The 14,125-nt window shown below is 32.3% G+C and overlaps 1 protein-coding gene and 1 non-coding gene across 2 annotated transcripts in view; one reads left to right on the top strand and one right to left on the bottom strand.

The window, feature by feature from the left end:
* Nucleotides 1–2,127: 2,127 nt before the first annotated feature.
* LOC129949100 (electron transfer flavoprotein beta subunit lysine methyltransferase-like) overlaps nucleotides 2,128–14,125 on the bottom strand; it is a 55,112-nt gene continuing 43,114 nt past the window's right edge. The window contains exons 2-4 of the mRNA XM_056060347.1: nucleotides 2,839–3,033; nucleotides 2,639–2,769; nucleotides 2,128–2,487 (exon numbers count right to left, since the gene is read on the bottom strand). Of these exons, the coding sequence (XP_055916322.1) occupies nucleotides 2,156–2,487; nucleotides 2,639–2,769; nucleotides 2,839–3,033 (658 nt within the window). The 3' untranslated portion in view covers nucleotides 2,128–2,155. The remainder of the gene's footprint in view (nucleotides 2,488–2,638; nucleotides 2,770–2,838; nucleotides 3,034–14,125) is intronic.
* Trnaa-ugc (transfer RNA alanine (anticodon UGC)) lies at nucleotides 2,530–2,601 on the top strand. Its single transcript has one exon. It is a non-coding gene; the product is annotated as a tRNA-Ala (tRNA).

Below are 14,125 nucleotides of genomic sequence, written 5' to 3'. Positions count from 1 at the left end.
ACAGATTCAGTGTCTACTGCAGCAAAACATAGGCAATATAGAGAAAGGTAAAATTAAATTGTCTCTATTTAAAAAAGAATATCCTATTCATAAAGATTTTATTTTTTAGAATTTTCTTGGGAGCACCGCACCGTTCTTCTGTTTTTAGAACACTGCAACAGCCACAAACACGACCTAAGAAACCCAAAAATCAAGCGCAGGACGGTGTTCCTTAAAATTAAGGAGGCGATGAATGGTAAAGGCTACAATTTTAAAGAGAGCTCGCTGGAAAAGAAAATGGGCAATTTAAAGACACGATATAACCGCATCCTCGACAATAACAAAAAAACTTCCACAGGTCGGGGATGTTCCTTGAAACTGGTCAGATAAAGAACCCACTGCGAGGAGATCGTTTACGACAATCACAGCTCTAGCTATTTGCCAGATATATGAAGTTTCTTAAATTGACCACAATTAAACTATTTTACATACCTATGACTTCATCTTCTTGCGAATCGCTCATTATATCTTTTATTTTTATTTGTTTTTATTTAATTTAAAAATATTGTTCAAAATTCTCAAAACATTCTCAAATGTTTCCGATCTAGCGTTTGTTTGCTTTTGCGTCTGTCATTAATATGACACTTCTAGTTGAATTTCGGCTACGTACCCACTAGCTTTGTGGATGCGACCAATGTTTCAAGGTGATACAAAAATATTAAACAAATAACGGTTGCCCTCATTTTGGTTTGACAGGATTGGATTGGATTCAAAAGTAAAAAGTGCTGCCAGGTGTGTAGTCGGTGCAATGAGTTATGCAATTATGCATGGAAAGTTGCAGTGTTTTTATGGGATTTTTCCATAAGAAGATATAAATTACCAAGATATTGCTAAAGGGGACGAAGATGGAAACCGGGCCATCGTAATGAAGTAGTTTATGAAGAAAATCTTTCTAGAGGTAAGAAAGTTTGTTGCTATCATATTTGATGAAGAAATACCTTCACACTGGAGAAATTGTTGCCTTCGATCAAAAAAAAAGTTACAATTCACTCAATGCAGAAATCTTTTAAGATACCTAATGGAAATGGCCACCTCTTAGGAATAAGTTAAGTAATCTTTATAAAGATATTTTAGGCTTCACACCAAAACCAATGTCTAAAAGAGATACTTTTTTCGTAAAAGGGCTATAATCAATATTTTATTGTAACTTATTTTTTTTTCGATATTCAGCCTAAAATATCTCGCTGCAGACATTTTTGATTTTGATGAACATGCAGTGACGGCCTACCATCTACTAACGCAGATTTTTGAAGTTTTGAAAACATCCAAAGTTATTACGATCAAAGATGCAAGTTTCACTTACCTCGCTGAGTAAAATTGAGGTAAGTTTAAACAAGCAAAAATGTTCTGCATAGTCAAACATTACCGCGTAAAATACTACAATGTCCCAAATGTCAAAAGAATGGTCATTACTAAAAAATGTACGTAACATTAAATAACCGTAAGTTAAAAAAGGAAGTAGATACCACTACCTCTTGTAAGCTCGATTAATAAAGCCAATCTGCTTGTTGGACAATTTCCTGTTTATTCGACGCTGCCAGAAAGTGACATGTCTTCCCCTGTAATTGTAATCTTTCGCACTCTAACAGTTGCTATAGCTTTAAAAGAACATTCTTGTCACAAACAAATCCGTTAGCCTGTTGTACGTTCTATTGTTGTGAAGAGATGGTTTTTAGACGTGGCTAAACTGTTGCGTTAAATTTGAGATTAACTTAAGCTTTTCCATTTATCCTACTCTTCAAGTTTTTTTTCCTAATGGAAGGCCAACAACATTTCTCCGGCCTGTCCCTAAGAAAGGACAGTCCCACTGTACTTAAATATTTTAAAGTCCGTGGAAATGCTGATAGTTTTCCGAAATTATGTATTTGTTTTGGAGATTGATATGTCAAAAGCATTTAATTCAGTTTACATCAAGCTTTATTACCGAAAATTCGTTTATTTGGTTTCAATGAATCTCTCCTGCTGAGGGAGACGGGCCATGGAACTTGGCTTTCTGAGCCGAATATAGAAGGTTGATGATGACAACTCAATATTTAAGTACATAGCAAACAAAACATACGAAATTACAAAAATTAGAGAAAAACTAAATTTAAATAGGTTACATTCTTTTTTCCAATCATCTAAATTTCCAAACGTGAACATTTTTAAAGCCATTATTTTCGATACAACAATTCTCAGTCAATTCGTAAGTTGCCATTTTCTTCATAAATTTCAAACGATTTTCAGTCAATCCATGTCTCCCGGGATCACCAATGAAAATCAATTTCCCTCGAGCATGCAACTCATCCAACCATGGTAACAAAATGTCTGCAAAGTCGGCATCATAAAATAGATCTCCTAATAAAATAATATCCGCCTCAATAATTAAATTTCCAATTAGATTTTGTTCGTTGGTTTCGATTTGTACTCCATTGAGAGTGGCATTCATTTGGGCAGCAACTGAAGCAACTGGAAAATAAAATGGATTTTAGTTCTTGTAATTTATGTGATGGGGATGTAGCTCAGTGGTAGAGCGTTCGCTTTGCATGTGAAAGGCCCCGGGTTCGATCCCCGGCATCTCCAAGTTTTTTTTTTTATTTTTAAATATTTTAAGACTCACTTGAATCAATATCGTTTGCTATGACGGATTTAGCTTTACACATCATTGCTGCTATTGATGATGCTCCACATCCACTTCCAATGTCGAGGACATTCTTTGATTTGACCAGGCTAGTGTTGTCCAGGATGAATCTATGGACATTCAAAGAAAATCTTCATATATTTCTTTAAAGTACCTATATAAAACAAGAAAATTCAAACCTGCTCAGTGCTTGTCCGCCAGGCCAATAGAACCCCCAAAAAGGATCATTTTCGAAGACTTTATCACTTTCTGCTGTAACAGGTTCATGGAATAAACGACACTCAGGTGTTATCAATCTGAGTGCTATTTCAGGAGTCAGATGGGCTCTAGATACTTTTGTATTTGCTTCGATTCGCTGGACCAAATTTGAAAACCTTAATGAATAAACAAATTGAACATTTATTGAATATTAAATAAAGGTCAGTCTTTGAAAATTCAAACAATGGGAATAAAAGTCGGTATTATTTGTTTCTTTGATAGAAATTATTATTTGAACATAAACGTTTCACTTGCGTCCCGAAGGGGTTTAATGATTATGTGATACCTATGGCGTATGAGTGTTTTTCTCTGTTGAAGGGGAAGTCTGTCTAACAAAAACTGTTGACAGGCCTGGAAAATCTCAAGTTATGCTTTAAAAATACCAGATTTAAGTTTGTTTTCTGATCGATTTTCAATTTTGTTTATAGTTATGAGAAGTGTGCACTTCTTAAAAATATAATTTATTTGAAAAAAACCTCCATTATTGAAAGGTAAGCTTTCTTTTTCGAATGAATACAAAAATTTCACTTCGTTAGCGTATTTTGATCTTTGAAGGTTTATGTAATTTTTTGAATCCTGATTTCTTTTAAATGCTTCTATTTCACAATCATTTCTCAGCTGTCAAACTCAGGTGTCATTTGAAGTGTCATTATATTATATTTAAGTGTTTACGAAAAACAAAATCACTTTTTGTATGCATTAGAGATGGTTTTCATAATCAAACAACCGTAAGGTCTGCTCTCTTAGTTTTGGTGACGTCAATTGGGCAACATTAGATGTTTTTGAAAACTACGCAAAAGACCATGTTTACGTAAATAGTCTTTCAACTCTAGACGCATTAAAAACCAACAATACTCAAATCCGAGATAATTGCTGAAATGGTTGAAAAAGTGATTATAAATTACTTTTTTACTTACAAAATTAAATTCTGCTTCGACGTAGTGTACAAAATTCGGTTACAAAGTTAGTGGAAAATTAAATTCTGCTAATCTTCCCGAAGTGGTCATTTGAAATTTTGGTACTATTTTTCACACTTAATAACAAAGGTGATCGAAATCTGTTAAAGACTTGGACACTCAGTTTTAGATTCATAAAAACACGAGAAGTAAACTTATTTCGGTCATTTCTTTTTAAACTCAAGTTCTTATGTTGTAAATGATGATAAATTTGTAATACAAGTGCGGCACAGAAAGCGAAAGTATTTTAAATCGTAACAGCGCCACCTGTAGGCAACATATGCAAACGATCTTGGTCGCGTTCGAATAAAGAAAAAAAAAATTTGTTGATATAATTATTAAAGTTTAAAGCTTTTTAGTAAATAATATCGTTTAAGGACGGCTCTCATTTTCGATACAAGTACGTACGCACAACGTAAATGATCGTGCAGTTTACTGAAGATAGTTTTCGGAATTTCAGCGGAACGACGTATTTCGATTTTCAGTCTTTAGGGTTTTTTTAAGAAGCCCAAAAAAAATCGCAGACGAAGAGGTCGCGTTATACTACGTTTCCACAGGGGACTAAACCGAGATTTAGCTAGATTTGTCACAAATCTCTTTGAAATCTCAAAGATTTACCATACAAATTTTAATCTCCTCAAATGAAAATTTCCAATAAAACTCATTAACATCTACTTGGAAACATAAGTTTGTCAAATGAAACAAACTTTTTTCGGAGAATAAACCGTTGTTGTTGAACCGACCCATTTAATAGCCAATTTTATTTATTGACAGATGGAAATGTCAACAAAAACTATCTGTCTCACTTCCATGTGATTCAAATTCAAAACAATAAACAACTTTCAAGGAATCACAGACGAAATAAAATGTAAGTATAGAAAAACAATAAATATGTACAAGAATATAATAAAACTAATTACTTACAGATGATGAGTGAACAAATACAAAAAAAAAACAACGAAAACCTGGGCAGCGGAGGATGAAACGCTTTTGTTGGAGTTGTCGGCCGACAAACAGGCTGACCAGATCGGCCAGAGAAAAAACTGTCACGTTTTCAAGGAAATAGCAGAGATTTTGGTGGGATATACTCGAGAGAAAATAAAAGTGAAACTTCTTCTTTTGTTTTCTTTTTAGAATTTATTATTAAATTCTTTTCACTAACAGAAGGGAAAAGAAATTGGAGGGCCCTTCTGGAGGTTCTCCGTCTCAATGGGGTCTGTATTTACAAATAAATGCAATATTGGGAGAAAGACCACTGAGTAATGTGGAAAATCTACAAGAGGACAGCATTATGGGTAAAACAATATAACTACTAACTTATCGTCGGAGTTGTTTTCCCCTCCTGCCACTGCCGTTGTTCCTTCGGCTGCTTTGTCCGCTTCCACTTCGACCGCTGCTGCATTCACTACTCCTGCCACATTATCCAGTCCGGATGTTCCATGTCCATCAAACTCAACAGCTGGAAAAAAGAGGAAGCGAATTCAAAGGGATGAGGAATTTCAAAAGCCGAGTTTTTCAAATCTATTTACGTTCTCCTTAATTATTTCTTCGGTAAGTGGGTATGCAGACAAATATATATGAAAACGAGAGCACGTTTTACACGGATTTGCAAAATTCTTTTAAAATTTTACCAACCGTGCATTTGCCAACACCAAAGAGGTGTCCAACACTTCTGTACTCTGCAGAGGATCCAAGTGCATATAAGGCTATTGCAATTCTCTTCTCAAGAGGTATGGACTTCCTATAATTAGTGCCTTTTTTAAATGCTGAAGATGAGAAGAAAGATCTTCAAAATTCTGTCGGTAGGTACATACGGAAATTTTCTTTAAATAATTCATCGTCGTTCTTAATAACATCCTCTTCCCAAAAAATACTTGAACGTACCTGTGAAATTAGAAATATAATAAATACAATGGACTAGGTTGTTGACTTTTCTTATAGGCTGCTTTCTTAAACATCAATTTTTGTATTTTATTGTTTTTTTGTTCTATCTAGCTACCAAAATGTTTATTAAGCAGGCGTTTTTTTTTCTATAAAAGTGAATTTTCCTATCCAAAGCACCCATTACCACTTTCAAATTGTTGAGAAGAATCAATTGACGAGATACTTAAAGTTTTAAGTTACCGACACTCATTCTTTTTTAAAGAAATTAACATAACATATAACTTCATAATAAACAAAATATTAAATTATCAATCAATAAAATCAATACAAATTTCATATTTTTTTTTCGAAAGGAGAATATTGACGTTTGGTTGTTATGACATTAACCAAACGTCAAATTAATCTACTTTTCTTTGGTGGAAACACCTTCAATCTCGGATTATTTGTTGGTGGAAACGTGCTATTAGTGTGACGGTTACCAACATTTTTTTTTAATTATCGTGCTACTCGGCAACGTCACCCCGTCATGCTGAAACGGCACATGGGCTTTTTTTTACAAACTGACCCATTGTCGCGAAAAGCGTTTCACTCACGTCCGCACTTTTTTTTCTTCGAAAAATACATTTTCCTTTCCCCCTAGATAAGAAAGTTTCTGAAATTCACGCATCTTCAATACGTCCTAAAAAACCTTATTTTCACTTCTGATAAATTTAAAATGAGAATCATTGTTTGCCTAACACTGGATTTTCTGTAGTTTAAAACTAAACGAAAAAAATAAATTTTATTTGAAAATTAAGACTTTTATTGACACATATGTAAGTATTATAAATAATAAAAATATATACAAACACTTAATTTCTTTCGTTTCGTATCGATATTTTTATTTTAAAACAGTGTTCCTTATAAAAAAGGCGTTCTGTAGTATTGTTAGGTATAGATATTCTTTTTTTAAGGTATTTAACCCCGGTCATTACTTAATACACCGTACTTTTTATACAAAATCTAGTTTTAGAAAGGATACTATTAGAATATTTATTTTTAAATATAAAAATGAAAAAATCTAGTTTGTCCGATACCGCACAAGTAAATCCAGCCATTCGGTGTCAAACGTCAGTCGAGGAAAAGAACAATAAAAAAGCCGGCTGTCAGAGTATTTTTCGTCAAATAAATTATATCTAAATGTTAAGTACCTTTCTGTTCATTATTCGTAAAGCGTTCATCAATAGTCTGTCAATTCTTGAACGTTTTTATAACATTTAATTATTGATGAAACACTTTTTTACGATTCGTGAACGGTTATTTCGGGAACGTTCCCGGATATGATTTGGCGTATTTTCCTTGTACAACATTTTGTATGTGTTGTTTTTATTATTGCTTATTTAATATAGATACATAACATACCCATGTTATTAAACAAACCTTAAATTATGTGCTTTGTTTTGTTCTTGTTGATTTTATCAAACTTAGAAAAACGTTCCCGAACTGATGGTATGGTTTCTGTTCGATATTCAATGCTAAAAAATATTACTTAAAAAGTATAGAATTCTGCGCGCTGCCCTGTCAAGTTAAAAGTCATCATTATAGATTGGAATTTTTTTTGTCATACAAAAAATTTTAAATTTGCAACCTTGGTGATTTTGAGCCAGCTACACGCTCTGATATGTCAAACTAAAAGTAAATTATTTTGTAAAATTTGTTTTAGCACAATATATTAGTTGACAAAATATAACCTGTCAAAACTAGATGACATTTGAATTGTCATAATTTGAGCAGAGTGTGAGTGCTAAAAAAAACAGCATCGTTTAAAAACTTGACACCCATAAGAACCAACAACACTCGATTTATGGCTGAAATTTGTGAAAACGTAGTTAAAACAAATTTTTATTTTGAAGCGTTTGGATTTTTTAAGCTTTGTTTGTAAATAAATGAGGAGATTCTTTTACTAATCTCGAGTTTTGTTTGTATCCTTTAATTTATGGTGATGAAAAATTAAAAAAAAGTCTTTTTGAAGTCATGTACTGTACAATGTTGGCCAAAACAAAGGAAACTTTAATTGCCTCGATTGTTCAATAATTAAAAAAAAAAACAATTTTGAATTAAATAATTGAATTTTCGGTTTCTAAAATTTAAGCAAATATTTACAATAATAAATAAAATGAAATAGTTTTTGTATTAGTTCTTTTAATAAAGCACAATAAATTCATTATTAGGCTGGTCAAAACAAAAGCAACTCAACAAAAATATATATACATTTTTTTTAGTCTAACTAAAATATTGCTTGGAAGTCCTAAAGTGTTTTTAATCACTTCAGCACATCTTTGAGACAAGGAGTCAATTAAATTTTTGATCAAACAGATCATTTTTATTTTTGCAATTAGTCCTTCCAATTCGTCAATCTACAATTTTAAATAGATTTTCTGTGGAGTTGAGATCTGAGGGCTGTACTGGCCTTTGTAACATGTCAACTTGGTTTCCTTGAAATCATGTCTTACCCGTATTGGACGTGAGCTTTTGGTCGTTGACCTGCCGAAATATCCATTTCAGAGGCAATTGATCTACAGCGTTTTTCAGCATTATATTTTGAAAAGTGTAACGGTACATAAAACGATCCATTGTACCATCTTTTTGGGAAATCGGTCCCAGTCTATGCCCTGAAAAAAATCCCCACAATATTTCGTTACCTTTTCCTTGTTTAACAGTAGCTTTTGTAAAACCTGGATTTAGTAAACTTTTAGCTGATCTACGAACATGACGGAAACAACCGGAACCCTTAAAATTGAATTTGGACTCGTCCGAAAAGATTAAGTTTTTCCATTTTCGAATGTTCCAGTTGATGTGGCTATGAGGAAATTTTAATCTCACCAGCTGGTTTTTGGTTGAAATAAAAGGCTTGTTTAGAGCTTTGAAATATTTAGTTCACAGCTCGTTTCCGAATTATTGTCGAGCTTAGGTTTGGTGGAGTTGTGTTCGCATTTCTCTCGATGATAAAAAAGTCTTTTTTAATTGATTTTATTATAGTAGAATCCTGTTGTTTTTCTTGGTCTGCCACCTCGATGAATCGTTTGGAATAACTTTTTAGACTTCTAAATTTTATTAATGGGCAGATCACTGATTTTGAAATGGAATATTTGTCCAATATTTTAATTTGACTCATTCTACTTTTATGTATATTCTTTTATAAGAGTATTTGTTTTCTGCTGATATACTTGCCTGTGAATTGAATAACACCTAATAACTAGATTCAACTGCACCCGTTTCCCAACAACTTTAATATGATTTTGTAGTTACCGGACTATAACGTTCCTCTATTAATACGAAAAAGAGAGATAGCAATAAATAGTTGCTTTTCTTATGACCAACACAAAATTAGGATAACTGTCATACTAATCTTATATTTATCGAACCGTTATGAAAACTATTTTCTCTTGTGGTCTATTTAGAAGTGAATACAGTGATGTATTAAATTTTAGAAAAATATTAACACGATTTTTTAAGTTATTAATTTTTGTATGACATAAAAATAGTAGTATTTTAAGTTGATAACGTTTTGGTCAACACTGTAAGCATAATTTGTGAACAAAACCGACTTAATTTTTTTTTCTTAAAAAACGATCCGCAGTAGTCCAGTTTTTATATTTCAAAGTTGATACAATTAATTATTTGCTAGAATAATTTATCAAAAAATTCTAAAAAAATAGCGAAATTCAGACTAGGGGTGAAATCGTGTAAGCTGATTTTTCATAGTTGACTATCAAAACCAAGAAAATAAATATGTGTTAGGTGATAACCAATACCAGAGTCTTAACCGAAGAATTTGACATAAAATACAAATTTCAAGAAGAGGGTTTTTTCGTAGACTACTACATTAACAATTGTTGTTGAAACGAGCTTGAAGCTCGCCTCATATCTTTATATACCTGAATCGAGTTGAAATTAGCTTGATTCCCCGACCGGAATCGAGTCAAAATTTGTGAAGAAAATTGATTGATTGATTTTTTGAACACATAATTTCAAATGCACAACTACTTAACCAACACAGCCATCGAGATGCAAATGCAATACCAATCGTACCAACATTTGAGAACGAAATCACATAAGATCCATTCGAGAATCGTATAAATGTCAAAAACCCATCCTTAGTAAAATTCTACTTTAACTTTTATCGGTAGTATTCATACTAACATCCCTATTATGAGTATCAATTTGATAGTTGATAATATCTATCAACTATTTGATGAATCGGTATTATGAACATCAACTTTTAATTTTTGAACCGATTGTGAATAGTTTATTGTGAATGAGATTTTTTTCTCGTTTGACGTTTTCAATTATTGTTTTAAAATTTTGTTATGTGTCTGGACTTCTGAAACAAAAATTTAAAAAAAAGTTACAAAAAATAAGATAGAGACAATTGCAACTGGCGGAGGACCTAATAAAACAATCCGATTGACTGATGATGAAGAAGCAGTAAGTCGCCTAATGCATTTTAATGCCTGTGTTAATCCCCCGGGTGTTGAATTTGGGTTGCAATTAACAAATTTGACTGACGAAGGTGTTATTGCCGACGAAGACGAAGCAGTGCAGGTCGAAGAAATTGTACCCTTAGTACAATCACCGAAAAATAGTCAACCAAGGACCTCAAATAAGGACCAAAATGAAAAAAAAAGACTTGCATTGCTGGAAAACCAAACGTCGGCACAAGATAATTTTTACAACAAAATGATTTCTGAGATGAGTAGCATGCAAACAACATTGAATCATCTTAACAAGAGTATGGACAATATTGAATACTACAACAAAAAAACTTATATTTTGAAAAAAAGAAAAAAAAAAGTGAAATCCTTAAAATTAAATAAGAAAAGTTATTGCTCTACAAGGAAAACATCAAAAACAAAGAGAACGACAGAAAAACAAAACTACAACTTAAAAAACAGCTCTTGGAAATCGAGCAAGCGAAGCAAAATTTAATGAACCATTTTCATCCAGTTTGATTATTACTGTGTAATTAGTTATATGACTGAATTTAATTTAATTTTTAAGTTTTTATATGAAGTGAATTTTTAGTTTTTGAGTTTTTACGTGATTCTGTTTAAGTTTTCAATAAGTTATCATTATTTTGTCTTTTAAGTTATTAAAACAACCATGAAGTACAAAAATTCCGCTTTTTTATTGATTAATTATTCGCTAGACATTTATTCATTTCGCATAAAACTTGCAATGGAATCTCTTATGCGGCTGCCTTCAATAAATGTTGGGTTTGCAGGATCAGGGGAAACATGATGGATTTCAAGAATGTTTTCTTCATAAAAGTCTTCAGGATTTTCCAATCTATACTTTATACAAATGTTATGCATGTTTCTTATGTTTTTTTATTTAAATTTATGTTTGTTTCTTTAAATTTATATTTTATTCTATGGAGAGAATGAAAAAAACGTACCTTTTATAATTTTTTCTAAATTTATTTGAGACCTATCAACCAAGAATTTGTGGTTGATATGATAATTGATGTGTATCTATTTTTTTGATATCCGTAATACCAAGTAATGTCAAAAAATCATTCACAATAATGATAAAATTCACAGTTCATCAACAAAGTTGATAGTTGATAGCCATAATACCAATGCATTAAAAATATTGTTATGTATCAAGTATCTAGTTGATAGTTGACAGCTATAATAGGGCTGTAAGGATATTGTTTTTGTTATTCGTGTTAAGTCCTACTATACTATTCATAGATTCTCAAACAAAACACGGGTAATTTTTAAGGATTATTAAAATAAAAACATTTATCTTACATTCATCTGTTGTAAAAATTATGTGTTGCTTTCCGTAATGTCTTTCGATATAATTTTAGGTCCACCATTTGCACAAAGTTCAAAAACATTAGAACTTGGTTGACTTGAAATGCAAATCCTTGTAGTAAAGTCACACAGTCCATTGTATGGCCTTGGATGGTTGTATGTCCTTTGTTTTTGTGAATTGTTTTCCGTTTAGGTAGCCTTATTTTTATTTTAATAAAGGAACCGACCACTTCACTCATTTCAACTTTCCGTTTCTTACTTAGACACTCTAACCCAAGGCAATTTAGTTGCAGTCCCCAACTTCCAGTATTGACCGAAATTCTGTACAAATAAATTTGTCTCTGGGAACTTTCCATCTTTTTTGATAAAAAGGTGGGCTTGGCATCGCAATATAATAAACTTCTTCAAATACTTGGTTGTGTACATAATCAATCAATTAGCTTTTAGGTACAACTCTTCTACCTTTTTTTTTCCTTTACTAAACAATTAAACAAATAAATAAACTGATTCTGAAAAAAAGGAAGTCCAAACAAACTAAGTTTTGTGCAACTTCGTGTTAATTGAAATTCTCTTTGATCTGATGATGATGCTGCTGCTCTACATTTTCTACACAGGTTTAAAAATGTAAAGTACAAAATAAACTGCACCCAAATTGTTTCCATCATAAACAAAACTGCATTTCGCTTTCCAAAACTTGTGAAATACAAAAATCCCCCAAACGTGTGCAAAGAAAATAAAACTCAAAAGAAAAACTTCAATCTGTCCAAAAAAAAAGAAGAAAGAACTAAACCTCAAGATCCAACTGCATAGCTTATAAAAAATATGGGAATCCCAGCGAAAAGTACACTAAGTTTCTACACCCGAGTTTGTTTGTACGTTCCAAAAAATGTAATAAAAATAAGTTTATTTTCCAGAAGTCGTATCAGTTTGTTTTTGTTTTTAAGAGATTAAAAAAACACCATTTTCAAGCGTGCTTAAATCTGGAGGCGCATAGTTGATGCAGAATTTGGAATTCCCCCGTAATCAAACAAGAATTTATAAACAACAAGAATTAAACAGAAATAAAGTTGAGCTCTAATTTGTGGCTTGTGGTCAACTTAAAATGCACGCATATCTTCTACCCAAGGTTGTTATACAACTTTTGGACTTTGCATTTTAAGCACGCCCCTCTGCTTGGCGTCTATACGTTTAGCCATGAAATACTTCAAACCAAAGAAAAGAAATCTTCTTTTTTGAAATAACGTCTGTTAATTTAAAAGTGGCTTGAAAGTTGAAAGTTTAAAGCCAAATTCAATTCAGGGAATCCGATATCGCTTCCTCACCTTCACACTTCTTCATGCCAATCCGACGACGCGTCGTCGGTCTGATCAAATTCCAAGAAATTCTTGACCATTTTTTTTGTAGTTAAAGGTATTTGGACTTGCTTTTTGAGCAAATAAACCCAAACAACTTCACGTGACGTTGATAGAGAGTATTCAGGTTATTTAAACAAAATAAAAAGCGTCCATAATAACAAAAACAATGCGAACGTGATTTAGTTTTAATCTATGCTTGCGTCTTTCAGAGATATCAAAACGACGATGTTGAAATTTTTAATGAAACTTGTCTCTCTCTGAAATTGACGTCGTCGTTTTTTTTTAATTCTCTTCTCTTATAAAATTCTCTGAAAGCTTTAATTGATGGACTTGAGGACCGAAGAGAGTTTAAAAGCTGGGAAAATCCAGAGCTATCAATTCTTCATTCACTTTTCAGAAACCTAAAGCACGGTTTATCAGGTCTCGTGAATCATTTTTATCTTGAGATTAATTTATTTTATTTATGTTTAATGTGATACGGCCTTAAAGTAGGTAGTTTTCGTTTATGGACAATGACTTATGAGAAAATAAAATAACAATAACAAAGCCAATTTATCATTTTGGAGGCTTGTTTTCGGAGGTTATAGGAACTTAGCTGTATATGCATTATGTTGATTGAACTTTTTTAAAACATAGTTTATGCAATGTTTAAAGGGACAAAAGATATGGTTATGCGTTCAGTTAAGCACGTTTATGTTGAGCTTCAAAATTCCTACATAGTGAACCTACTGGATGAAAAGCACGTATTTTGGTTTGGTTTATAGCTTTTATGTTACTTGCAACATTTTTGTAAACAAAGGTTACTTCTTCTCTGCTACCAAATAATGGTGTTATTCGAGCCACACGCTTAAGGTTGAACTCAATTATGTGGAGAAGCACTAACGTCTACGTGGCCGGATGAGAATAAACAAACAGAAGGAAAATATCAAATAGCCACCTTATTAACCGCTTTACGTCAAGTTTTCTTTAATTTTTCTTTTAAAGGGTAAGGGTTCTGTTTTCACTTTATTTTATTAAGGCTGAATTTTATCACTTTCTGTCGATTGATCTATTTCGGACGTTTTCATTTGGCGTTCTAGAATCTATCTGGAGTTTATTAAATGACAGTTCTTCTTCTAGTTTGAGAAAAATGATCATTTTCTTTTTAAGACCCTGATTACACGGGATGTTTTTTCGTTCGTTTTCGTCTTTTTGACAGGTACCTACCTCGTG

The sequence above is a fragment of the Eupeodes corollae genome, chromosome 3 (assembly GCF_945859685.1).
Source record: "Eupeodes corollae chromosome 3, idEupCoro1.1, whole genome shotgun sequence".
Taxonomy (NCBI): Eukaryota; Metazoa; Arthropoda; class Insecta; order Diptera; family Syrphidae; genus Eupeodes; species Eupeodes corollae.
Note: the sequence above shows the minus strand (reverse complement) of the source record. Positions and strands in the feature narration are given on the sequence as shown.